The 27,486-nt window shown below is 37.8% G+C and overlaps 1 protein-coding gene across 2 annotated transcripts in view; it reads right to left on the bottom strand.

The window, feature by feature from the left end:
* CIT (citron rho-interacting serine/threonine kinase) overlaps nucleotides 1–27,486 on the bottom strand; it is a 73,099-nt gene that overhangs the window by 29,213 nt on the left and 16,400 nt on the right. The window contains exons 10-22 of one of the 2 annotated variants that reach the window (XM_009330819.1): nucleotides 20,640–20,745; nucleotides 19,628–19,771; nucleotides 18,142–18,261; nucleotides 14,388–14,558; nucleotides 14,047–14,100; nucleotides 13,436–13,489; nucleotides 12,128–12,268; nucleotides 11,640–11,765; nucleotides 8,597–8,692; nucleotides 6,727–6,843; nucleotides 6,174–6,283; nucleotides 3,053–3,227; nucleotides 1,404–1,601 (exon numbers count right to left, since the gene is read on the bottom strand). In XM_009330819.1, the coding sequence (XP_009329094.1) occupies nucleotides 1,404–1,601; nucleotides 3,053–3,227; nucleotides 6,174–6,283; nucleotides 6,727–6,843; nucleotides 8,597–8,692; nucleotides 11,640–11,765; nucleotides 12,128–12,268; nucleotides 13,436–13,489; nucleotides 14,047–14,100; nucleotides 14,388–14,558; nucleotides 18,142–18,261; nucleotides 19,628–19,771; nucleotides 20,640–20,745 (1,612 nt within the window). The remainder of the gene's footprint in view (nucleotides 1–1,403; nucleotides 1,602–3,052; nucleotides 3,228–6,173; nucleotides 6,284–6,726; nucleotides 6,844–8,596; nucleotides 8,693–11,639; nucleotides 11,766–12,127; nucleotides 12,269–13,435; nucleotides 13,490–14,046; nucleotides 14,101–14,387; nucleotides 14,559–18,141; nucleotides 18,262–19,627; nucleotides 19,772–20,639; nucleotides 20,746–27,486) is intronic. The other variant, XM_009330820.1, reaches the window with a different exon arrangement.

The raw sequence follows: 27,486 nt of genomic DNA, 5'->3' as shown, positions 1-27,486 counted from the left end.
TTCAGCAGAAGTCAAATATGAGAGCTAAAAAGCTATCTTACCACAACAAGCAATGTGAAAAATAAAAAAAGCATATTCAAAAATCCGTAACAGAAATACTCCCGAGCCCACTGAGCTGGACTATCTTACAACAGCTGGTCCAAAAGCACTACCATTTTGCCAAATTAGCTGAAGCAATAACTGAGTGAACACAGGTCATGAATATTTATCTGTTTCACTGGCAGTGTAGGGTAAAGATATTGAGCACATCGCCATCCCATTGGCAGTGATATTAGTTGTTATGCAAAGCTTTCAGCTGGGAGGAGACCGCCTCAGTTTTGAGCAAAAAAGAAACTGATGCCATGTTCTATGCAGTTATTCTTCAGCCGTGGTGGTGTTGCTGTACTTTCCCAGCATGTACCCGCTTTAGAACAGCTCTGAGTGAAGGGTTCTTCCATTCATCTACCCAAACATCGACCTAATACAAGCACCTATCTCAGCTGAGCCCACCATCCCTTCCGAAAAATAGCAATGGCAGAAATATTCAGAACAGTTCTTTGATCAAATGCCACTGGAGCAAGAGAATGCACATTTTCAACATTTCAAAATAACTGGATTTGAAGGTCATTTAAGACTGCTGCTCAATGGCAGTTAGCTGGTAGCAGGTCATATACTTCTCCACTCTCTCTCCCCACAGCCCTGGGAATCTTTTATGAAGGAAGTATTTCTTAGAATCAAGCAGTTTGAAAGCATCTTTTTGTATTCAAGAGACAGCAACCAGCAGCATATAATTTAGAATTTCATTTACTGGGAGTGGGGGAAAAAAGAAAATGAGGGGGGGTGGGAATTGAACTTTTTTTTCCTTTATATCATTCACACACCTCACCAGAGACTGCAAGACACACGTGACAATTTTCAGTGAAATAAGCATTGGAATAAAATTACGTGCTAACAACACTATTTTCCTAGGAATTTGTTGTTTGTTTTTTTCCCCCCCGAATAAGTATCCTCAAAGCAGGGCAACTGATAGAAAAAAAAAAAAATCAAAACATTTATGATCATCAAGTACTTTCAAACGCGTGAGATATTATTTAAATAAGTAAATCACAGAGTAAAACTCCTAACAATAATTTCATATGCAACTTTCACCTCATCACAGAAGTAATAATGCTCTTACAAACAATCAATCAGTTTTGGCAGCAACGAACCACTACGAGGAAGCATTCATATAGTTAGAGATAATAAGACAGACAAAATTTGACATTTCAGCCATCCCTGCCTCTATCAGCACAAGGCACAATTCACGTCCTGTTGTGAAAATTAAAAATTAAATAGGATAAATTCATTTTAACCTCTTTATGAAACATGCACCTACATAATTCTAATCTGGAAATACAGCCCATAGTACACATTTTAGGGCTCACCGTGAGAGCTTGAATCTCTTCCTCTGCCTCAGCTGTAGTCTCCTCTAGTTCAGTTTTGGCTTCGCGGAGCTGATTCTCCAGGGCTGTCCGCGCAGCCTGCAGCCCAGTAATTTGAGATTCCCGCTCCTGGAGTGTCAGCTGCAATTCTGTCAACTGCCTTTTGAGTTCCAGCTTTTGTTCTTCATGCTCTAGACTAACCTGAAGAAAGAAAAGTAGCATCCGGGTATAAGTTACTACCAAAGAAAATACAGCCAATGTAATCTCATTTCAGACCTCACTTTAAGATGCCATTGCCATGTCTATCCCAAAAATCACATCTTGACAGATTGCTTAAGTCACTGAGAAGTCAAGGACGCAGCTTTGACTACTACCTAAAAACTACTGGTTTGCTTTGCAAAAGATTAAAAGCAACCTGGCATTTTGAAACAACAACAAGGGCACATGAATTGTTCCAGCTGTGACTCCAATATCACATATCAAATGTTGATATAAAAAGCATAAAAGCTGAAGTAGTTTGTGGTGAACTTTCTTCACTGAAATTGGGAATCTTTAAGTATCTTTCTATGAGAACCTTTAGGCATAAACATCAATACTAATTCTTTACGTGTATGTAAACATTACATAGATTTTGCAATTGACTTTCACATTTCATTTTCCCTTCAGATTCTTTTTAAAGAAACCAACCAGAAACCCATCTGGCTCTGGGTTTATTTGAATGGCTTCTGTTGAAGGTTTTCTTGAGGCATACTCAGGGATAAACATGTCATTTCCAGAAATGGATAAGAAATGAACAAGCAGCAGAACAGATCTCAGTGCTCAAAATCAATTCCAAACCTTAGCACCTTCTTCAGGCTGTCTGCTATCCCAAGTGAATCTGTCTGTTGTGCTGTAGATGCGCGACAAGCCTGCCAGAAATCTTACACTGGTCCCAACCAACTTCCGGTCAAACAAGGACATGTGTTGGTCGTCCAACCCTCTTAGCTAAAGGCAAGATTTCAGTCTTAGCTGAAAATTAGTGGAGTGAGACTGGAGAAGGTAAAAGAAGATTTGAAGTGGATCCAAACTAGTTGATACAAAACTAAAAATGAAGCACAGCTCACAAATCTTTAAAAACGCATATTTTCATATTACTGTTAGGTTTCCTTTCCAGAAAACTTCTGAAAAATGTGCGTGAAGCAACAGGTCTCCCGTTTTCTTACAGCAGTTCTGTTGTGTCCTTTGCTTTCTATTCTGTAGACTCTAAGGCTATAGTTAAGCTGGTCATTGTACATAGCTAAGGTTTTATTCTCTACCCCATAACCACTCTAGCTGGACAACATTATAAGGATATTGTACAAAAAAACACCCCATAAATATGATTCTGAGAAAGCAAGATGATCTAAAAGCTCAGACTCAGTTAGGTCTAAGAATGACAAATCCTTAATACTTACTTTTATCTCCTTCTAATGAGCAATTTTTAAATATTTTTTTTTTTAACTCCTTGGGGAAAAAAAAAAGTACTGCTAGACCAAACTAAATCAATACACCTTAAAAAACTATTTTTTATGACACACAGAACTAAAACAACTTAATGCTAGTTCTCACTATAATACTCAAAATGGGGTACATTCAAGTAAGTTTGTCTGGAGGGATTAAACCCAAGTTTTCACCTCTCGCAGCCTAGTCTCTAACTCCAGCAGGCGGTTCTTGTCAGTGTGATCTTGGTGACTCATCTTTTCCAATTGTTCTTCTAATTTTCGATTCTGGGCCTCTAACTTTCCAGCTTGTGTTTCCAAGTAGAACTTCTGTTGCCTGAGCTCTGAAATCATCTCCTCTTGGGCTTTCCTGATAGAAGAAAAGCACAAGTGACAAACCCAAAATGTCTTTAACATATGTGCTTTCACAGGGGTGAAGAAGGAATAATATACTACCAGTTTCCTGTTAAGTAGAATAGTTAAGTTCATAGCTTAAATTCTACATCCCAACTAAAAAATGAACTCTTTATTCCTGTCTGCAAAAGATCCATGTACTAGTGCATTCATCAACATACGCCCAGAGCACTAAAATTCCATGTTTTCAAGTTGCACAGAAAAATTAACCTTGTACACGGTAATCTACAACAATATTTAAGCTACAGTTCATTCCTCTCATTTCACCAATTCCTTGTTACATGTTTTTCTATACAGGAAAAATAAATGCTAAGAATAGTTGCTTTCACAAAATATATTTCCATGAGGCAAGAGAAACCCTATGGTTTAGGGTTTGGAGGCGGAGGGGGGTAGTGTGTTGTGGGTTGTTTTGTTGGGGTTTTTTTAAGTTGTAATGGACCTAGAACTTGACCTACATTGAAGCGAAGCTTTGTTGTCTCTGATCAAAGTCTTAATCTACAAAGTGAACAAAAATAATTACTTGTGCTCACAGAGTTTTGAGAGGTGGCAACGATTAATTATTACCATAAGAATTTGAAATGGATACCCTGATAAAAAAAAAAAAGAAGGAAGGAAAAAAAGGTCGTCTACGTTATTTACAATTCCTGGAATCATTTTATCATGCACTGGAAAATTCTGCCTCACAGTATGCTTTCTACTTAGAAGTCTCACAAAGCTCTACATATATTAATGAATTAATATTTTTAGAAGTTCACTGTGAGATAAGCTGATATTAATCCTATCCCAGAGAAATTATGTGGGTTGCCCAAGATCAAATAGGAAGGCTTAACAAAACTGAAAATAGAACTTAAGTCTTCTGACTCACGTTTCTGTGCATTGCACACAAAACCACCCTTTCACCCTTTCTCTTTTTTTAATTTACCTCTACAGATTATTGCCAGCCAGAACTGTCAAATGGTGCTATTTCACTTCCTAGAGTTTACTGGGCTATCTTCTCAGGAACCTGATAATTAGTTTCCTCAGATACTGATGGAACAAAAGCTAGCAGAGTTCCCCTCTCCTCTGAAGGGTTTAATCACTAGTTCTCCTCTTCACGCATGCTCAGATTAGCTGTGGCTTTTGTGCATTCAAAATACAGTCCAGCAACAGATTTATACATTTTCACCACCACAATTCCCAAAATAAGCGCAAATTCATTAGCTATCTGCATGCATAATAAAGCAATTTTCTCCTAAAATGTTTTTAATTCTGTACTATCTTCTACCAATCCTGCAAAATTGCGTTACTTGACAATATGTCTCTCAATAATCTATTCTAAGTAGTATGTTAAAACATTATTATATTTTTCCTTGTTTTCTCTGGATCTCCAGTCAAGAGTACTGCTCTCAGAGGATGCATCTAGCTCAGCTAAGTTCTTACACTCCGTTCAGGACCAGTGACTGTGACACTAGACCTTGCATATGCTTCCCAGGCACGCACTGAGACAATACTTCTGTTTTATTTCAGACTGAAGGCAAGTTATGGCTTTTGCTGCCTCAACAAACTTCCTGGGTGATTAACTGGAGGTCATCTGGAGCATAAAGCAACACAATTACACTTCATAGCTATTTCTGTGAAAATTTTTGGCTGCTCAGGCTAAAATAACTTGCCAGATATTTGAAATACAACAAAAATTAGAGCCATTACATAACTGGAGGCATAATCACCACTGGAAAGGAAAAAAAACCAAAGCAACTCTTTGCCAATATTCATCCTTGCTTGATTCTATTCAATATTATAGGTGAATCTATCCAAGCGCTTCCCACGGAGACACTACCTGACATTGCATCCAGCAGTTGACGGACACGGAAAACCTTTCTGCAGACAGCCAAAGCTGATCAACCTCTTAACTCAGTAAGAGCATAGACTACTTTAGCCCTACCTTGCAGGACATATCAAACAATCCACACTTTTTCCTATACTTGAAGTAGAATGCCTTTAAATCATTTATGAAGGAAAACCATCATTATAAGGACAAGGAATCTCAGCTAAAATCCAAAGCAAAATAAAGTTCAGGCATACAAAAAGATCTGACACAGATTTCCTCTGTGTTTAATAAGTAAGAATTCACCACAAGAACAATTGCTGATTACACAGTGATTCAAGATTACATTAGATCTTGACCAGTAGTATACCCCAAAAACACTGAACTGACTATTACACCGGTCATTGATGAGAACTAAAGAGAGGCTGAAGCCGAGAAGGCAATAGAGACATATGCAAGTGCTATCTGGGTTAGGAAGAAAACAAAATGAATTGAAGCAGCATTCTGAAGCTGAAGCTGGATTATCTCCTACTTCACATTACTTCTGCCCATTTTAGTAACAAAATATCTCACTCTTGCAATCAGCAATTCAAAAACATGCAGAAAACTCTTTGCTTAAAAACCTAGTTTTCTTATTTGTCTTCTCACCCATCAGGGCAGGATGGAATGTTTGTGAAAGAAAGGTGTTTAATGTTTTCAATTTCAACATCATGTAACTGTCACAGGAACCAAGGAAAATATAAATCTATTAGCAATACGTAAGTTCAAAAAGGAATATATGCTTCTCCAGAGGTATTTTAGACATTAAAATTATTAGTATTCATTTAACATGTTTGGTAAACCTGCACAAAGCACCAGCCTTAGGAAAGGCTCCAAAGTAAACATTGTAATACAAACCAATTTTCCTAGTCATGTTTGAGGAAACACAAAACACACAGTGAACCACAACTATTTGAAGAACAAGCATATTTTTGCATCACTGAAAAACAAGCAGGGAGCACAGCAGGCCTGCAAAAAGGAACCACTTTTCATTAAGAGAACAGATCTTACTGAGAACTGCTCAGTAGTGACCAGTATGAGAGCAGTTGCTATACTTACATGTTCCTCTGGGTAAAAAGGCTGCTATTTGCTGCCAGTTTATTGGCCTCAGACAATTCCACTATTCTCTGCTCCAGTGACCTAATCTTCGAATCCATTGCATTGATCATCTGAAACAGAGCAGTGTGCCTTTGAGACTGCACAACAGAAGTGATTATAAAAACAATGTTTAAAAAAAAGTCTGAACTTTTTCCAGAAACAAAAAGAAGTAAAGGAAAACCGATCAAGTGGCCAAAAGAGCATCACAGATGCAATTACTGGAGCTATTTAGAACTGCTTTCTACTGCTTTAACATTAGGGGAAAGCAACCGTTATATTATCAATGCACAAAATGATGGATACACAGTAAGCTACGTGGCTACTTTTAAGGAAATATTCTTGAAGATACCTTGAATTAAAAAAACGTGTTTTTTAAAATTAGTATTAATCAGTGGATTTCCTTCAAAACAGCTCAGCAGCACTAAAAAACCTCAAACAAGATTATCTTGATTGAAATCAGAGTCTCAGAAAGCTACTCTTAAAATGTTTTGATTTCCAATACAACTAAACATACCGCCTTCTGTTCAGCCAGGACTTTACATTTCTCACGTGCTTCTTCTTCATGTCTTCTGAGCATATTCTCAAGTGCTTCCTTATCTGCAAGATCTTTCTTCATCTGGTTTTCCAACACCTAAATGAAGACATTTCTTTTGTCTAAATTATATCTGTTTCACTGGGCAAAGGGCAAGCAGAAAGAACATCATCAAGAAGGATAGAATTTTTTTTAAGCAACTGATCATCTCTCAAGCAAAATTAAACCCAAGGTGCAATTGCATGAAATCCACGGAAGAGCAAACTCCAAAAAAGAGAACTCCCTCAGTTATCTCTGAAGACTGAATTTAATGATGGAATTTTATGAAGACATGGAGATACTGTGGGTTTTTTAATTATTATTTTAAGTCATATAAACTGTGTTCAATACATATTCCAGACTAATGCAACAGAAAACAGAACAAATCTATACCCCAATATGTACAGAAGAGGAAGTAAGGAAGCGCACATCCTTTGGCTGCCCTACCAATATGGCTCAGAAGTATTTGTACGTTCTGTAAGTACGCATGAGAAGGCAACTGAGACCCCATGAATTCCTCAAGTCAGAAACACCAAATGAAACAGCTAAGTAAAAGACTTCTTTTTGCAGCATGAATACCTGTCATTAGAAACAGGAATAAAGCAACTAATTGTTAAATTTTTTTTAAAAATGCATGTTATGGATGTATGTCCAGAGCTTTAAATCAGTTGTTAAACTGAAGGTCATTTCCTTCACAGACAAGTTTTCAAAGGCACGAAGTCTGGACACCACAGGATATTTTTTACTGTTCCAGTTACAAACATCCCATGTCCTCTTTCATCCCTTTGAACCTTTTTCACCTGGCTTCCTGATTCCTCCTACTAAACCCTATATCATGTGTCTCAGTAATACACTGGCTCTCTTCTTCGTTTAATTCTTTTTCCAAACCCTATCCTCTTTTCCAGTTTTTATGTCACCACTTCTCCTTTCCCAGCATCTACCTCTGATCTTCCTGCTTTCTATCACTCTCCTCTCATTTCTGATTACCTCATGCTCTGGTCTGCTAGGAAACCTTCTTTCTTCTCTTTTTTCCCTTCACATTTCTCCCATAGAAATTCCTTCTCTCCTCTTAAATACTACATCCTCTCACATTTAAGCTGAAATGTAGAATTAAAGTCCTAGGTAAATGTACTAAAAGATTGCCAAAACCAGATTATGCTTAGTAGAAACAAAGATTCTTACAAAATGCATTTACTGGCTGACGTACAGCAGGTTCTTTAGAAAAATCCTTAGCCAGTGCACATACTCCTATTTCCCAATTTGTTTTCCTAATTTTAGATGGTGTCTATGATTCTATTTCTAACTGTTTGTTGAAGTCTTATGCTACCCTGGAAAAGACAAAAACAAAATGGGTGGTTTCTGTGGCTTCTTGGCAGATGTTACAGCTCCAAGAAGATGGAATTTCAGAAACACTCGAGTATTTGCTGAATTTAAAACTTGCAGGTAGGCCGTGTGAATACTCTTAGGAAATCATCAGTAGGAACTGAAAGCTTTTTCAGGATGTGAGATCCAATAGCATTAAGTAAGTATTATTTAGTCAGCAATAGTCAAATTACAATCAACAACTGCCTTCCGATAGTTCTGACTTCAAATGCACCTGTTTTAATGCAGTGCTAAAGACAGATAAGGTACAACAGCATGGACTAGAAGAGAAACTTACTCAGATTCCACTAAGCCCTCTGAACATTTCAGTGGTGGTAAGCAAGAAGGCAACTCATAAGACAAAGCAATCAGAGCCTAAAGGCAACTGTTTTTCCCTGAACTCATTCTACCCACAAAAGCTTGTAGGAAGACGATAAGAAGATATTTTTACTTTGAGTTTTTCCTCATAGAATTGTTCCTTCTGTTTCAGCTGCAACTCCAGATGTTGTGCTGCGATCTGAGCCTCACGATGCTTTTCTTCCAGCTCCTAAAAGCAGCAGAGATTCATATTGAGACACAAAGAAATAGTAGGTGCTGTATGTGTTACACAGGTATCAAACATTCATTCTCTTTAAGGCTTCACACTATAAAAATCCCAAGACCAGGGCTGTCATAGTAATAAAACATTATGAGAGCTGCACATTATCACTTTTAAGCTTTGCATATTGCTGCTGACCCACCTACTGTAGAGCAGATATACTGCTAAAGACAAAGATTTCTACTTCCATGGTAAGAATCTCCATTTCCCAGTAAAATATTCCCAAATATGGGCCAGGGATGTTTTGTGAAAACAAGCAGTTATAAACACTTTATAGCTGCAGTGGCATCACAGGAAGTTCACATCTATTTTTAACAAGGTCTCTCACTTGTTTTCTCATAGAAGACCTCCATAATGGGGCACTGCTCTCTATGCTATTAATTCTACATTCATAGAGTGGGAATAGTATTTACTTTGCTATATTCCTCAGATGAATGTTGCCAGAATAACTATTTATAAATTGCTCGGAAAATGAAAAGTGCAGGATGCAGTATAGATGGTAGAACATATCAGAATATTTTAACCTCTTTACTTCACATCAGACAGTTTGAGCCATACACAGTAAGGACCTAAATAATTCTGTATCTCAGAAGTTGGCTATTTCTGCTGTCTGACTATATTATTCAGGATATACCTATAATCACCTTTCAACAGGACACCTCGCAAGAGTTGAGCTTAGAACTTTATGCTCATTCATTGTCATATTTGCCATTCCAACAATTTTCATAGAACAAGAGGCAGATCCGGGTCTGTCATTCACTACCACTGGGTTGACTCTTGCACAGGCAAGTTCAGGTTTGGGGATGCATCCAGGCCTCCTGTCTGCCTTCATTACTGCATAGCACAGGAAAATTTCCTGATATTTCTACTTTAGCTCTTTTCATATTCTCTTTTCTGATCTTCCTCATCTTGAAAACATACAAAGACTTTTTTGCTCCTGTAATTGCAATAGACCTCTTTTTCCAGAAGTGAGAATCAAAGAGGAGGTTCACCAAAAGTAGGTCATCTCCAGTGCCTAGTACCCGACACCTCTGCAAGGAATGGAGATTGCTGCTTTTTGCAATTGAAATATGTCTCCCAGCAACAAGAGGGACAACTCACCTCCCCCAGAAGCCCACACGTTTCAGGTCCTGGCAGAGAATCAGACAACCAGATCAGCAGCAGCTTCAAAGCTACCAGCATCAGACTGCTCATATTGTAGCAGAAGCTTCACCAGTTTCTGCAGTGGCACTTAACAGCCAGTGTGGGCTTAAAAAGGTAATCTCTTCTATTCCAGTTCTCACTTACTATTCTCTGTGTAGCACTAACTTTGTTATTAGCACCATAGCAATGATCTATGCTTTCAAGCAGTAATAAGTATCTTCTCTAACTTGTTTCTTACTTCTTATTCAGTTCTCTACGGGCAGATCAGCAGGTACTTCTCAGGTACTGCTAGATGAGTGTACATGAAACCAATGCCTTTACTGAACAATTTCCACCTTATTCTATGTAATTCTGTATCTTCGGCTCCCTTCCTACCTTTCTATACTTTCTATACCAGGAAAAGTCAAAAGTGTTTGAAGAGATCAGCTTGAGGGAATGAATAGAGTAGAAGTGGAGAAAAAAGAAAACTATTACCCTGTGCTCCCAGATCAGAGCTGCAAGGGACTAGGAAAGACTCTGTAGAACTATTTCTTCAACGCCTGTTTGACTTTTTTATAAAATACTTCTGTGTGTCTCTAACATTCTGTCAGAACTCCATGGAAACTATCTATAAGAGCAGCTAAACATATCCCATGGTGTAAAACAATTAGTGGATATTTCTGCATTCCCTGCCAGTTTTTCCGCCACAGAGAACATAATCAAAACCAAGGAACAATCCCCAAATATACACAAGAGGCTTATGAAACAATTCGAAGTTTTACACTATTTCTAAACATAAAGTTGGCTCCGTGCCCAGCAAAACCATAGTCTCCCACTTACCATGCACTCATGTTATCAAAACAATTTGAAACAAACAGCACTACTAAAGAACTGATTCTACCTTTTCTTGAGCACACTCAGGCATTCTTATGCTGAAGTCTACATATGCAGCTATTAACCAGAACAAGTATGGGTCATCTGTCGACTCCAAATACAGTTACTTATACATTTCCATTTAGCCTTCCTCAGGTGTATCTATGCTCAGGATTGCTATCAATAAAATGTAATCTTTTTTTCTTTGTCATAGTTGCAACACAGAAAGAGAACTCATGAGAAACACAATTGATTTAATTATTCCACTATAAAATTATGCTTCCTGTCCCAGGGAAGTAGAAGTATTAGAAACACCCTCTGCTTGGTTCACTGTAGACTGACATACCAACTCCCTATAAAGATTTAATAGGTTTAACAAGGAGAGAAACAAGAAATTGCCAACAGAGAAGATATGTGGGTGAAAATGGATTCCTGACAAATATTATCTTTGGAGATGAACAGTTGAGATGACTAATTTCTCTCTGCTTCAAAATGGAAGCATTTCAAGTAGATCTGACCTCTAAATTGCTTTGCAACTTAGTTTAAAAGCTAGATATCAACGTTTTCATTGTTGCAGTATCCTGTCCTGAGAATGTTTTACTTCTGAAACAATCATTAGGTAATTAATTTATATATTACTAAGTTGACTTAAAAGTGCTCCCACTGAGACAACTAGAATTTTAAAGTAGTATTAAGACTAAAGTTACAGGAGTGAGTCTGTAACTAAAGGTGCAAATAGAATTTGAATGCTTAAACTTTCTCCAGTATGACTGGTACAAGAAACAAATCTCTTTATTCAACAATTTCCACCTTATTCAATGCAATTCTATGTCTTCCGTTCCTTTCCTACCCCTTTCTTACAAACTCTTACCCTTTATCTTTCATTTTCACCTCTGCTCACCAGAATTTTTTCTGCCATCTGTTGAATCTGTTGAGATTTAGTTTGAATATCTTCCTTTAGACGGTTTTCTCTTCGTTCCACAGTCTCTAATCTCTTCACTTGATTCTCCAGAGAATGGCGTCGTTCCTGCAGAGCAATTAACTGCCATTTAGGCTAACCAACTCTGTATTATCACAAAGCAATGAGTAGTTTCTAGAAAAAGTCAGCTGAAGCAGTCAATATATGGTTCTTTTATATTTGAAATCCTCATCATGGCTCAAATCCCTTATGCTAACCACACGTCCTTATTGACTCCTCACTGAAAATAAAAAGCCACTCTGTTTTCTTTGAAGAAATATATGCTTTTTAACTAAAAAAAATGGACTAATGTCTAACATCACTTTCCCATGAATAGTTACTACAGGAATACAGGCTGTTGACAGTCATCCAGATGAGACTGAGACACATCCCAATAACTAATTTACTCTAGATAGACATTCTCCACTCACCTCCGCTTCAAGCAATTTCTTCTTCATGCTTTCATTAGAATCTTCCCGATTCTGCAGTTTCTCTAACTCCTTCTCAGCTCTCTCCTTTGCTTGACGGATATTCTGAAGAAGTTCAGTTGCCTCTGAGCTAGCTTTCACAGCCTAAAGGTCCAAAGGGAGAAAAAAAGTTATTACAAGAAAAACACACAAAAACTTGGTATGTGAAAAGTTCATAACCTCAAGATGGTCAACATTCTGAATAAAATTGCTACAGAACTTTGGCCTAGCAGTCTAAAATTAAGACCACCTACAAACATGTACAGGAACCCAAATTCTAATTTCTGTTACACAATTCTTTTCTGTTTTATAAAAAAATGAAAATCCAGGAGACGTACATGTTTGTCTTGCTGTACTGCAAGTTTCTAATTGCCTTTATATACTGAAAGTAAAGTCTACCCCAAAATTCAGCTCAAGTTCTTGGAAAGAATTCACAAAATACTCTTACTAAAACGCTAGGAGAATAACCTGTTGGCCTACAGATAATTCCTTTCAATTAATGAAAGAAGGAGAGGGGGGATTAAAACATGACTGTTTTGAAATATTAGAAGTACTATTTCTACATCGTTTTGGCCTCCTATTCATATTCTAGATCACTAACCCTTGAAAAAGCCCTCTCTCAGCAGATGCCAAGTTTGAAAAGCTCTCTCAGTGGATTATTATGACAACCCCTTTCTTTTCTGCTGAAAGATCCCAATAAGAGAAGTTCCCCTACTAGTTCTTACAGTGCCCTCTTAAGTGACAGACTGACCGCAACTGCAAACATTAGATATTATGTACTTCCTTCAGCTTACATTGCTAAGGTATTTTAAGTCTCCTGTGAATCCTTATCATTCAACATTTTTACTGTGAATAACTGAACTGGACAGTGATTTTGCAATTAAAACAGAGTATACTGGGAGACTAAGCCAAGTCCAACATGTATTTTACTAGTGAGCTAAAAACATCTGAACCCTGTCTTCAGAAGCAAGGGACCAGTGCATTGCGTACAGCATACCCAAACTGGCCTTTTGCATTAGAATTTCTCTACGCTACTCCAGTTCTGACTCAGCTTCATTTGTAAAAATAAACACTGTTGACATGTCTCAAGAGCTGAAAGCATATTGAGAACACCAATGATTTCAGATACCAGCTCCCACCCCCTTTTCCTTATCGTCCCCTATGCTATGACTAATTCTATTTTTGAGGATAAAACAAAGTGCATCCCTCCTCTGCATTAAGGTTTCACTGGAAAACCCTGTGGAATATTCACTTTCACCTCCCAGACATTACCTTTGTCAGCTTTTCCTGCAGCTCCTGGATTTTGGCCTGCTGCTCTGTATTGATCTACAGTTAAATTAAAAAATGGGGGGAAAGATTAAAACCAACAAGGAAAAAAAAATGCTCTCTACTTATGAGACCATATTTATTTTAATTCACTTCCCAAAAATCTTTGTTTCTCCCTATAAATTCCAACACACTAAAATGCTCCTTGGCAAATCTACTCCCATTTTACTAACTTCTGGTTGATTTCATATTTTGGTCACCGAGTAGATTGTTCAGTGTGAGAATACTCAGAATTCCTTTTATTTTTCATTTGCTATTCTTTATGAATATAGAAAACCCTTATGTATCACTAACCTAACTCCAAACTCAGATTACGCATAATAGCCTGTCTTTGCCTAGCTTCTGAACACAATCCGTTAAGAACAGGATATCCAGACACAGTTTTATATCAAACCAGAAAGAACAGTGAATCACACCAAGAAAAAGATTAACAAAAAAAAAAAAATAGGGAGGGATGTGAGGCTGTGCACGCCATTGACTAGCCAAAGACACTCCTGGTTTCTGTGCATAATATGAAAGACCCAGGAAGCAAACTCCAGGACACTGAAGTAGCATACCTTCTCCAATTTGGAATACAACTCTCCTGCTTCATTTTTTCCTTGATCTTTAACCTGTAACTTAAATATAAAATATATAAAAGTCTCAGGAAAAGTTGTAGTACACTGGTCTTCTATCCAGTCATCACCTCATGCAATTTAAACATGAGCAGTTACACAAAGTATAGATTACATTATTCTGAGTGTACAATTGAAAAACATTTTGTATTAGTTGTACAAACCACGCTAATCTTTAGAGGACACACACACACCGTACGTGTGTGTGTGTGTGTGTGTGTGTGTAAAACAGCACTAGAAATTCAAGCAAGCATCAGTCCCCTCTCCCACGAAGCCTAAATTACCTTTTGCAATTTGTTGTGACATTCAGTAGCTTTACGTTTGAATTCTTCAGCTGCCAGTCGGGACTCTCTCAACTCCGATTCATAAAGATCACTACGCCTGCGAGCTGAAATAAGATCCTCTTCTAATTGATTCATCATCAACCTCATTTCTTCTACTTGAGCTTGATATTCCTGTAGTTGTGGTGGAAGGGAAGGAAAAGGTAGAGGCAAAATTTTAGAGGCAACAGGGGAAATACTTGGAGCAGCAGATCCCGGAATACTGATTGCAGGCAAGAGGCGCATTTAAGAATATGTGGAAGCAAAGTAAAGTACAAAATAAAACAATAAGACCTAAATGAAATAACATATCCATGATGTTCTGGTTTGAGTCTTGCCATTTTCAAGTCAATACCTCATAAAAGTCAAAACATTGACTTTTTGAGAGTGGCTTCACTGCAGAAACACATACATACATCTACATACAAATGATAAAAATTACTTACATTTCTAATTTCTGAAACAGAAATGTGCCTTTGAGTTGATGTCTCTACTAAGTGCTCAGATGCTCCCTCAAGATATATTTTCTCAGGCTGATAACATGACAGTTACCACAGATCTGCACAGCTTGGGTAAAAGGAAAGAAGGAGAAGCAGAGGGGTAGCATACTGTGGCTTCTAGCCGTCAGTTATTTTCTCTTGACAGAGTTAAAAAGGATCATATTGCTCTTATGGGACACAACCTAAATTCAAATATTAACTTAGAAAAACTGTCTAAAAATCACATTGCCCATAAAACATATTTGCCTATACAGGCAGAAATAATGATTCCCCATACAGGACACTACAAGTTAGGGCATTTGGATGGGGGAGGTTGGAGAAGAAAAGAATATCTGAATTGACTATCTCAATGAGACTGGGTACTCCAACTGAGACTAGCTCATGAGATTGCTTCTCGTATCTTTACTGGAAAAAAAAGAATTTAATTATGTTTATTTAGCATTTACTAAGTCCTGTAAGTGTACATTTTATAAAATTACTCTAAACAAAAACAAAAAAAACCCAAAACAAACACCAAAACCAGAGTATTTTTAATGAAGCTGAGAACAAGTAGAAAACATGCACATCAAGAGCTAGGAAAAAAGATTATGACGGACTGACAGTGGGGGAGTCTATCTTTCTTTCCATTTTAATATCTTGCGATGCACCTGACTACCCCCATATTCAAAAGAATAACTGTCTCATGTCAAAATTGTGGTTTGTCATCACTCCTTCCAGACAGCCAGCTGTCTTTATAGTTAGACAAGTGATTGCGTGAACACTGACCCTAATGTCAGCCTGTGATTCTCTAGCAACATGGAGAGCTTATGCAGATATTTAAAGAAGCTGAGTCTTTAACAGATTGCTTTACTATCTGTTATGGGGAGGATGGCAGAATGGCTCTTTGGTTTGTAATCCCCAAATTGGTTCTCCAGTTTGTAAGGCAGATAGGGGACCTACTCTTTCCAGTTAGTCTCTCTATGGATGATCTTATTTTCTTGCTGGAAAGAGTTAGACCCTTTTTATAATAAGTGAGAATACATTAACGCAAATATCCGTTTCATACAAACACATTTGTGAATAAAAAAAGGCAGAATGGTTTGAAGGTTCTGCTCAGAAATCATAATTTGTTAAGACTTCCTGAAATACTCAGCTTTTATATCAGCAAACACTTGACCAAAGAATTACAGGTATGACTACAGTCGCCACTGTGAAAATGAGTGTTTGGGAAAGGAAGAGAATGGGGAGGGAGAAAAGAAGGAAGAAGAGGAGATAATTAGTAATATTTCATTTTTTCTTGTTTCTTGATGTTTGCAAGACTATCTTTGAATAAATCCCATGGTCAGGTCAGAGGAACAGGCCGCATCACTCAAGCCAACACAGAACAATACCTCTTGCATATGCATTGATCATAGTTTAAAAACTATCAAGATGTACTTAAGCACATATTAACGGACAGGCAAAGCTCAGGGCATATACCTGAAGCAAATCACATCAGGGTAGCTGCATACAAATGAGTGGGCCTTTCAAAAAATATAGATTCTGATTTGTTGCAAGTTCATCCATTCATACGGGTCTTCACCAAGTTAACAACCAGAACACAGGTTTAGTTAAAACAAAACAAAACCAAACAAAAAACAAACACACACCCCAAACAAACAAACAAAAAACCCTCACAAAAACCACAAACCCACCACGCTCTTCTATTCAAGTACCTGGGGTTAAATTGAACCTACAGTCTTGCCCTGAAAATAGCAAATGCCTAATTATTCGTTTTTGAAGATTCTGATTTGCTGTTAATTTTACTCGTTCTCTCTCAAGCTTCAGGTTTTCAACAGCAAAACTCTAAAGGACTCTTCCATCTCACCTCCCAGTTCCCTCTGACTTAAAAATAATGATCCAAGTCTTTAATGGCTAAGATCCACCTGCTGGTATGAGTCAGCAAAAACATCTCTGCATATTTTATTGCAGTGTTCTTGCACGTGAGTTTCAGATAGCTCAGAAGACCACCCCAGATATGAAAGTCTGAAGGATATTACAAACTCATTTGTTGACCTAAACAGCATTTTTATGTCATTGTGAATCTTCACAAGCCAAATTAAAAGACTTTGGGACAAAATATTTGATTAAAAATTACTTGCATTATTTTTCCTGTTACATGCATCTGTACTGCCTAAGAATCTATTGATATTTATCATCACCAAAAATGTTCTACACTTCAATATTTAAAGCAACTTTGCTAACAAAGCACCAGAACACAGAGTAATGAGCTTCAGATCCCTTCTATTACATAAAACAACCATCCAGAAGAATGCTGTAGAAGTCTATGGAGGCCCGAGACATCCAGAGGGTTGTTTTTGCATTTCATTACTTTTTACATAAGAGCTGCTCATGTCTGGAGAATTATTACCAAGGTTTCTGGGCTTCCTTGTCTCAAACACTACGAGATTAGACAGTTGATGTTTGTAAAGTGCTTTGAAGATGAACAACAACAGATAATTGCAAAGAATTGTTTGAACGCCATAGCAAATTTCAGTTTCTTTTTCTCAATACAATATGTTGCTATTAATTCATAAAACTGAATGGGTTCTATCTTGTAGACCATTTTAAATCCTAAAAATGTCCACATTTGTCACTGTATTTTCATTTAATTTTTACTTTTTTTTTCCTTACGAACAACTGTATGGATTAATGAATTTTCAACATTCTTCTGGTAGAAAAAAATTATGAACATCTACTTTGCAAATAGATTAAATTAGGAAAAGAACAGTTAGGCAACGCAGATTCTATTTTGAAAGACTATTAAGCATTTTAAATGGCCAGATAAGAAAAAAAAAAAAAAACCCACACAATGAAGGCTAGCTCAGTTCTCTCCCAGGTGAAGATTCATGAACTTGTTGTGAAATTTGTATAGCTTGACCATTTAAAATGGCTAGTTCATTTCTAATGCAGCATATTACTAAAGCATTGCAACTTTCTCCTAAGCTGGGTTTATAGACAAAGGACTGTCAGGACTAGGAAAAGAAAAACTTGAAGTTTGGAGTTTGTGCTGACTTGCAATATACACAAAAGTGTAACTTTGTTGCTTCCCATTTTGTTTAAGAAACCATGTGAAAACACACAGATTGGGAGTCATCACAGCCTACCAACATAAAACGTAATCCTGGCAACAGAGCTAGAATATGCCAAGAACGCCTATGTGTAGATAGCCACTCTGCTCCCCAAAGAGGCAGGTATACCTGTTCTTTGATCTCTTGCAGTTTTCGGCTTTGCTCTCTGATATCATGAAGTAGCTGTAGTGCCTTATCATCTTCCTGAGACACCTCCATCCGTGCCTGCTCCAGGCTTCGCTTTAAGCTCTGCAGAAAGCAAAATGTTCAATACATAGTCTTTGGTTTTTCAGATGGCTGTATAATGAAGATCTTTAGCTATACAAATGCCTCCTTGACTGCAGTGAGGCACCACCAACAACAAACAAAAAAAAAAAAAAAAATTGAGGCACCAGTGATGGAACCCTGAAGAAATTCATGGCCAGTGCTGCTTCTCTGGATAGAAGCAGCCCATTTTACAAACACTGTTTACTACACTGAAATCTTAGTTCAAATCTCTACTTCGTCACATCAGGTTTAGACAAAACCCAAACAGAGATCACAAAAGGCATCTATTATTGACAGCATTTATCTATATTTTATCTAGCACTATTCGTTCACAACCTAGATATAATCCTTCAACTTCATGTTACCAACAAGCCTATTCATTTTTCTTGTTGCTGTTAAGTGAGTTAAATCCTTTAATCATCGTTAAACTTCTACAAAGAACGGAAGAGCTGCTTCTGTATCTCACCACATACCTTACCTGCAAATTTTAACAGACCAGTGGTCCTCCTATGAACTGTATATTATTCTTCAACAGAAAGATACAAACTTCATTTTATTTATTTACCTAGTAGCATCTGGTATAGGAAAATCACTCAGCCCCGTTTTAAGATATGCTTCCCAACAAACAAACCCATCAGAAATGCTCTTCAATTCTCTGAAACAGAGTATTATCTGGATTTTTGTTCTTGGTACAAGACAGGAAACAGAATATTATATCCAACTGAAAGAATACAGAGACTATTAACTAGAACGAACATACCCTCACTGGAATCTTGCCAGGACAACTGGGTAGACATTCCAGCTCCCATGAAAAATGCCAAACGATTTTTGAAGACACAGTTTTAAGGCTTCATTTTTATATTCTGTCTGAAAAATAGCACCTGTCCTAGCATCATCCCTGACATGATGCTGGGGAACTGGATCAGCCTGAACTCAGAATACCACAGATAGAGGCAACACCACTGTTTCCTAATCCTCTTTATTTGTCCTTGCAGATTTCTGTCTAGGTATTGGTCAGGCCCTATCCTCTTCTGGCTAAGAAACCTGCAAGAAGTCAAACCCAAGCGTGTTCTAGCACAACCAATAAGACAAACATCACAAATAGTTTCAGCAAGACCAGGACAGTAGTTATTCCTGTATGTTCTAAGCACATGACCGTGAAACAAAGTTTGACTAAAACTATCAAGCAAGCCTCTGCAAACAATTCAGGGCTCCATATTCAACAGATATCCTCTCACATATTATTTTCTCTCCATCAAGTACCCCACTGAAACCATGATGGAAGAGAAAGGCAAAGACCACCAGATTTCAGGCCTTCAGAGCTGAAAGGACTGGTGTAAGGGCTCACACTGCATTCTGTGATATAGGTGGCCAGGTCCTGCTCCAGGAGGGATCGCTGGGTCTCAGAGGCTTTCAGTTCCACCTCCTTTTGGCTAAGTACAGCCTCCACCTCTGACACTCGCCGGTGCAACCGCGTCATTTCCTGCTCCATCTGCAATAAATATCAAGAGGTTATAAAGGGGGCTTCAAAAGCTTTGTTAACTGCTACTTTCAGAGCTCTGTTTGTAAGGAATTTGTCTCGAAGAGACTTCTAGCTATGTTTCTCCAAATGGTGTTTAAAGTCCAATACCATTGTCTCTGCTCCAGGAATGCACAGTTCTTCTTAAGGACAAGTAGTAAGTCTAAGTCACCCCATTCATTCAAGCTGCTTGTTCATATTCAGCCATTCTTCGAACCCCAGTTAGCAAAGAAGACACAATCATTTTTCACCTGACTTGCAGAGATGGGTCACTTTAACCTTATCCCAAATCCATGCTGGACCAGAAGATGGTTTCCCCCCATCTCCTTGTCAGGAGCAAATGGTCAAATCCAGAACAGAGAAGGGAGAAAAGTAATCGAACTCTCATAAAAGTCTCAAACAAGCAATAAGTTTTAAAAATACTCCACCGGCTTCCCTTTATTGGAGCACAGCAACTGTTGTAAGATGTTCACCATAACCAGTGACGTGACAACAGTTATATAAGTAGAAGCTGATGAGTTAGGAAGAGAACCTCAGAACAGTACTGTTGTAATTGTATGATGAAGAGGCACGGCCTGCAGGAAGAAGCAGTTGTCTGTGTCACGCTGAGAAAAGGACTGTTTAAAATCCAGAGCCACTTCTTGTTAAGATAAAAGTATCTAGAGCAACAGCATGGCCTAAATTCATCTCCCTTTGTATTGGACAGGAAGCCACCTCACTGAAGGAAAAGCACTTTGCCCACCACGAGTCTGGATGATCAGCAGCATCTGACAGATCCCTGGACATAGAGTGGTTGCAGATTCCTGGAGCAATGGAGATGGCCAATCGCATAAATAAATACCTTGTGACACTTGTCCTGGGCGTCTTGGAGTTCTTTGCTCTTGAGAAGAAGTTTCTTTTCCATGGAGCTGACCTTGGCTGGAGAATCCACACTTGAAAAAACAGATCTAAAAGAGCAAAGCCAAACAGCACATGAATATAGGCAAAAGGTACAGAAATCTGCATTTATGCAGCCTTGGTAAAGTCATTGGGTACTTACTTATACCAGGATAAAAGAAAGGTGCCGCAATCACAATCTAACAGCCATCATTTCAGATCAAACATACCATAAAACCCGATGACAGTACATCATTATTAAATAATCCATGTGTACTTCTAGTTACAATATTAATATTTTCCATCAGTGACTTTTATGTCAGAGTGCAAAACAATAAATCACAGCAACATTTTTGCTTAACTTGTACGGATTTATAAGTGTAACAAAAACAAAGCATAAAGTCAATGTAACCATTTGGAAAGATAACAAATTTTCAGATAATTGCTTTTTATTTTGTACTTCATTTTTAAACAGGTTTTAAAATTATCAAAGTACAAAAGCCCTAAAAACTTTAACATGTCATAATCTGTACCACAGGAAGAATTCAATATCCTTCCTTACCTTCTGTGAACCAAAATTGAACTGAAACGTTCCTAACCCAATTCATATGACCCCTATGAACTCAATCAATATCAATATGATTAGTCACACTACAGAACTTCAGAGAGTTCCACTTATAAGTAATTTTTTTCATGAGACACAACTTAACTGTACTATGCAAAACAGTTTGGCTCCAGAAACCTGGGGAAAATATTTACATGTTCTTAAGCTTTCTGTCTAATTGGGACTCAACATTTAAGAAGTTTACCATTTGTGTTAGTCTAAATTCTTTCTAGAAAAGGATAGGAAGCCACTCAATGTTTTGGAGCATATTTTTAGTGCTTTGCAGTCTTAAATGTGTAATTTGCAACCAAAAAATTAAGCACACACATCAAAACATAATTTTAAAAATCACATTCTCCCTCACATAAAACGATTCAAACTAGATATTTAAGCAGTTAATGATAGAACCAGTGTTAACCGATAGATGAAAATGCAGAAGTGCAATGAAGGTGCTAATAAAGGATCATACAGTCTGCCCACACATTGCTTTCTGCTTCTCCTGGCCACAGTTTGGTATGCAGCCAGTTATCCCCACGGAGAGAAATGAGCTTTGAGCAGCTCTCTGCATATAGCCATACACCCACACACAGCAGCACAGTCTCTTCTTAACACCAAGGAAAGTTTGATTCCATCACCACCATTTTCTGAGAAAAATCTACTCCTTAATCCAAATAGATATGCAGGATAGTCACAAAAAAAGAGACACATGGATTTTTATGAAAATGCTGCAGCAACATATCTGTATCAAAATAGATCTTCAGTTCCACCGCCTTAAGCAGTCAGTAGGAAACACTGTTTTGATATTAGCGAACAAACATAGCAAAATCCACCAATTCTGCCTTGAAAGGTCAAATATTAATATTTCTTCAGAAACCTGATGCGGAAAAACTTAGAAGAAAGAATCTTGCATGTCAACAATACATATATGATCAGGACTTAATAAAAAACAAATGTTAGAAGTGAATGCTTTTGTAAAGCATTCCTTTCGTCCTGGTCCAATCAATCCGATCCATCAGATTATCATATTTAAAAATCAATTTATAAAGCGTGTCTATACTCCTACAGAGAAAAGGCAACCATCTGAGAAAGATGCATATTAAATCCCATAACAGCTGGGTGTACACAAACAAGGCTAAAAATGAATAGTTGAGAAAAAGCAGTCTAAAAATACAAATTAAAGCTCACATTAACTAAAAAAGACACTAAGGAATCTGCTTTAAAATGTTAATCAAATATATGTAAATAGCTGCAAATGTCTACTGAGACAAGTCTGAAAATCTTTTTATAATAAAAATTGAGCTTTACAGGTCTGAACTGTACTGGCTAAAGCAATTATATTTTTTTCTTTTATTACAGTTTCAACATTAGCCATCAGTTTTTTACTTTTATTCTTTTCAAAGCTGGGACATTACCTAAGAAAACTCTAGCCAGTTCTCACAGACTTGGTTTTATTTGCTGCTTCTACTTCACCTCCCTAAAGGGGCTACTTTTATTTGTTATTTTTGCTTATTTATTTTATTTGCTATTAAAAGAATCGGAGCCTAATATTACAGGCACCATTTTGCATTTCAAAAATTTCTCCTAGCAAGCCAGCTTAAAGCATCCATATGCACTGCACAGATTCAGGCAAGAAGATAGAGAGTTCTGCAAAGACACGTTGTTCAGCCAGGAGTGATGGGATAGGACAGAGCCCAGGACACCAGCACGGACCGAAGTTTGAATTCCATTAGGTGACTGTAGAGGGAGCTGCTCCTCAGGGTTGGTGTCAGTTTTGTAAGGAAAGAGAAGGCTACAAACTAGAACTACAATCTTTCTTCCTCATCCCTGTCTAACGGGAGGAAGAAATTCCTTAAAAATATATGCCCTGGTGACAGGACGATTTTCCTGCCATGGAAACAGTACATCTTATACTCAAGTGAAGCTGACTGCAGTTAGCACTGGACACAGTTTTTAAGAGACATCCTTTCCCAGTAATTCTTTCCTGTGTACAAATTATATTAGAACAACTTCATGAACATCCATACAACCTTCAACGTATCAGAAAGGGGGCAGACAGAGGAAATCAAAAGAAATGGAATAGTGACTAATCTAATAAGCCTTGTCATGGTGATATAAGCTCTCAACACGGCATGACAAGGTGGAAAATACCCACATTGCTGGGGCACTTATATTCTTCCTCAGTCAGCATCATCTCAGAAATTAAACACATACAATCCGACATCAAAAGCCATGATGCAAAGCTATCATTCAGGCGGGTACCATCTCAGAATATTTCATGTAATTAACTGCTACATCTGGATCAATTCTCTTAGCACAACGGAGCAGTTTCTGCTGTTTCCTCTGAAGTGCGGAAAAAAAGATTAACAAAAGGTAACCAGCACACATCAACAAGAAAATTGCAACAAAAGATTAAAAAAAACCAAACAAATTCAAGTCTATAGTACCAAGCGCTGATAGCACTAGCTGTGCCAATTTACTTTCAAAAGAAGCACTGCCTGCATGACTAAAAACCAAGTTAACTTACAGCTAGCGATTTCACAGCTAGATCAGCAACAGCCTCAACCAGCAGAACTATCAGAAATGGTGCTAGTTGTGTAAAAACTCCTCCAGCCTTAACGTGGCTGAGATGAAGAAAAAAGTATTAGTATAGGAAAAGCTCTAAGATGAGTTGGAGGTATTGAACTCGTATCTTAACCTCTCTTGTGCATCATACCTTTCTTTGTCCTTTTATGCCACTCTCATAAACCCCCAACTCACCTATGCTTCTTCCTTCTCACAACGATTGACACCATCTGTCCTAATCCTGGCCCCCACACAACATGCCTATAATCTCATCCCCCGTCCCTCATGCTCTATTCTTTTTAGCATTATACTCATCTGTACCTTCCGCCCCCTCGTAAATGCTTGCTCAGGCCTAAAAAAAAACCAACCAAAACCAAACAGTGATACCATCAATCTGTGAATAGAGCTAGCTGAAGCAAAGCATATTTTTGGTATGCTCATCCTCTGCTTCCTCTTTAATCTATCTTTGGTGAAAGAGTTTACCAGAACCTGACAAACTGTTGGAAGAAATCAGTAGTCCTTCTTTTAGGACGAATGGCCCATTTTAACTCTCAGTATTTTATAATGACAATCACAAATCCATATCAAATTTTAAAATTTGGGAAAAAAAAAAAAGAAATCTTGAAAAATACCACTTCTTAGGAACCTACAGAAAAGATTTGGACCATCTACCAAAGCCTCACAGACCACAATTCAAGAATTACTAGGACTACATTTACGACATTCTGAAAGATAATTAAAAAAAATAAAACCCTATATCAGCAACTGAGATTAGGTACCAGTCCCACTGTCAGCCTTGCCTGGGAATATAGCTCTAGGTTGTGATTTAGCAAGTATTTGCTAAACTACTAACCTAAGTTTTGTATCATAAGTAGTCAGGCCCCTTTAGCTCCTTACTCCAGTCTAAGAGAGGACAGTGCAAGCAAAAATTTACATCATAAACTATTTTTTTTAATTAGGTACTTTTTAATTAGGTATTTCAGTATATTTTATTAGGTATTTATTTTTATTAGGTATTTTGGTATATTTGGTTAGCCCTGGATTTATAATGTTTTTATCTTATGCCTTAGGGCTTCTGCTAGTCACCTGCAAAGGACAAGAACAATTTTATTTCACCACTTGATGCATATTTCTGGCACCTAAGGGGTTTTCTCACTTGTTCTAAGCACTGGAGATCAGCCACAGTTAGGGACAGTAAGTAAGGTGGGGCTGGCTTTTAATGGAATTAAACTCTCAGTTGCCTGTTATCTTGTCACAGTCACACACTCACAGCCAAACCAGCAGCCAAATTTGCAGTCAGGCAGGCATTTCTCCCCCAAATCAAGAATTCAGAGGCCACGATGGGAGGAGGAGTTAGCTGGTCCTTCTCTGCAGCCCAATCCCAGTTCTTAGACTCATATAGGAGATTTATTTAACAAACACTTTGCTAGTACAGGAACCTATGACATAAGCAATGCCCTTGATTTCTCCTGATGGCTTCCTACGACACATTATTGTCATGCCTTTTGCTCTTTTGTTAGATCTTACATTTGTTACAGGGTCACAAATTCTTCCCAAAACTCATGGTATGGGACAACATACAGAACATTTTCATTCAATGGACCCTTCTAAACTACACACCGACTATATAATTTCTGGCAACAGGTCTAAGTGACTTAGGTGAACCCTTCTAGCCCTAAGTGGTTGGGAGAAAGAGAAGAATGGAAAAGAGAACTTCTTTTATCCTTCTTCTGTCCTTTTTTTCCCAACTGTCCTTTATCTGAAGTATTTGAAATTCCTAGCTCGGCTATGGCTTCTTACTGTCCAGTGAACAAGGGCAAGAGTATAACCCTAAACTTCATAGCTTTACAGCTCTCAAATTAAAAGCAATGAAAGTTTCAAGGACCTTTTTAATAGCACTCTGCAGTTGCCCGGCCTAACTGTGAGCAGCACTAGAGGCATTAGAGCTATCATGCTGCAGACACAGGAAAACAGATCTGCATCACTTAGCAACCATAAGGGTTAGACTTTCGGAGGAAAGATTTTAAGAAGAAAAATTCTGGACTGATAAACTTGATGGCTTAGGACCTTCCAGAGAAGACATCCCAAAATCCACAACAGATAAGCCTACCCCCCCATTTACTGTTCTCTTCCCCATCTAGAATTTGATATTCAAGCTAGTGTGGGCAGAAACAGTACTTTATTTCCTCAAGTAAAACATACACCACACAATATTTTGTAAGAAAGAAGTTATCTTTATGACCCAGTGTTGCAGTGATATTGAGAATAAACTAGTCACTGCACTATTTAAATACAGATATTTTCAAGTCTCTGTATGCTCTTTGCCATATTTAAATCACCTTCTTAGAACGAAACGCAAGTATTTACTGCTAAAAATATCAAAGTGCATTCATCGAGATCTCATTCAAAAAGGAAACCACTAAGATCTACTTATATTAAAATTATTTGGGGGAAAATTAAGTACCTGATGTCTTTCTGTTCCAGCTCAGGAAAAAAAACAGGCCACACCAAGCAGAAATTTTACTTCAGTCAAAATTCCTCCAGAGCACATTAATCTCTATATTCTTTTGCTGCACCCCTTCTCATCTATTACCAAAATTCAACTATAACTTCAATACGCATCTTCGGTACTAGCTCCACAAAGAAAGCATATTAATTAATCTGCTATATCTATATTACTTTTCAGCCTTCATCCTCCAGCACAGTTACACCACTGTTCCCGAGACTTTACCTCACGCTCCTCTTCAGTTCTAGTCCTGAGCCCCGATTACGTATACATTTTACCATACATACATCTATGGTCACTGTTGAGCCTCTTCTGACTGTCGTGAATGGTCATGTAGCCTTGATAGATGGATTGCAGTTCCCCAGGCAGAAAAGATAACACTGTAAGTTGTTTCACTCCTAAATCAAGATAGATTTTAACCCCAGGTATCTACAGACATAACATTCCATTTTTCTAATTCTGCTGACCATTAGATAGATCATTTCACCAAAAGAATACTTTTTTGGCTGTTATGTCCTCTCCCTTCCTTCCTCTATTGTCATAAAAGCAACTCTGCTGATGAGGGACAATCAAAGATTCCCTTTTTATTACTAGCATAACCATCACATAACCTTGATTCACAGCGTGGACAAGATCAAACATGTCAACAGTATCACCAGATTTGGTTATACACTTACCGCAGAGCAACTATCACCACCAATATGACAAAAATAATGAAAACTTGATTAAGACAGATTGACAACGAAGTCCCTTAAGGGAACTCACTAGCAGCAATGAACGATGGTTAACACAAAAACACAGCGCCTCAGTGCATTGAGTCACTAACCCAGCTAAAGCCATTGCATTCCTGAGAGGCCTCATGATAGTGAGGTAAGGACTTCTCAACTTAACGTACTGCACTAATACTTTTTTTAATAGCTCTGTCATCAGAAACTAACCACCCACCACACCAAATGGTTTATACCATACTATTTATATTTTTCTTTTTCTCCGACTCCATTCTCTCGGAAAGCATATTTTCTTTCAAATGAGAACCATTTTTTCTAGATCTTTACCTGCCTCCACAAACACATACCATGCATACTTCATGTGAATCTCCAGTCTCTTAACACACAATACAGCAGTCTTTGTATTTAACTT

The sequence above is a fragment of the Pygoscelis adeliae genome, unplaced genomic scaffold (genome assembly GCF_000699105.1).
Source record: "Pygoscelis adeliae isolate BGI_AS28 unplaced genomic scaffold, ASM69910v1 Scaffold358, whole genome shotgun sequence".
Lineage (NCBI taxonomy): Eukaryota > Metazoa > Chordata > Aves > Sphenisciformes > Spheniscidae > Pygoscelis > Pygoscelis adeliae.
Note: the sequence above shows the minus strand (reverse complement) of the source record. Positions and strands in the feature narration are given on the sequence as shown.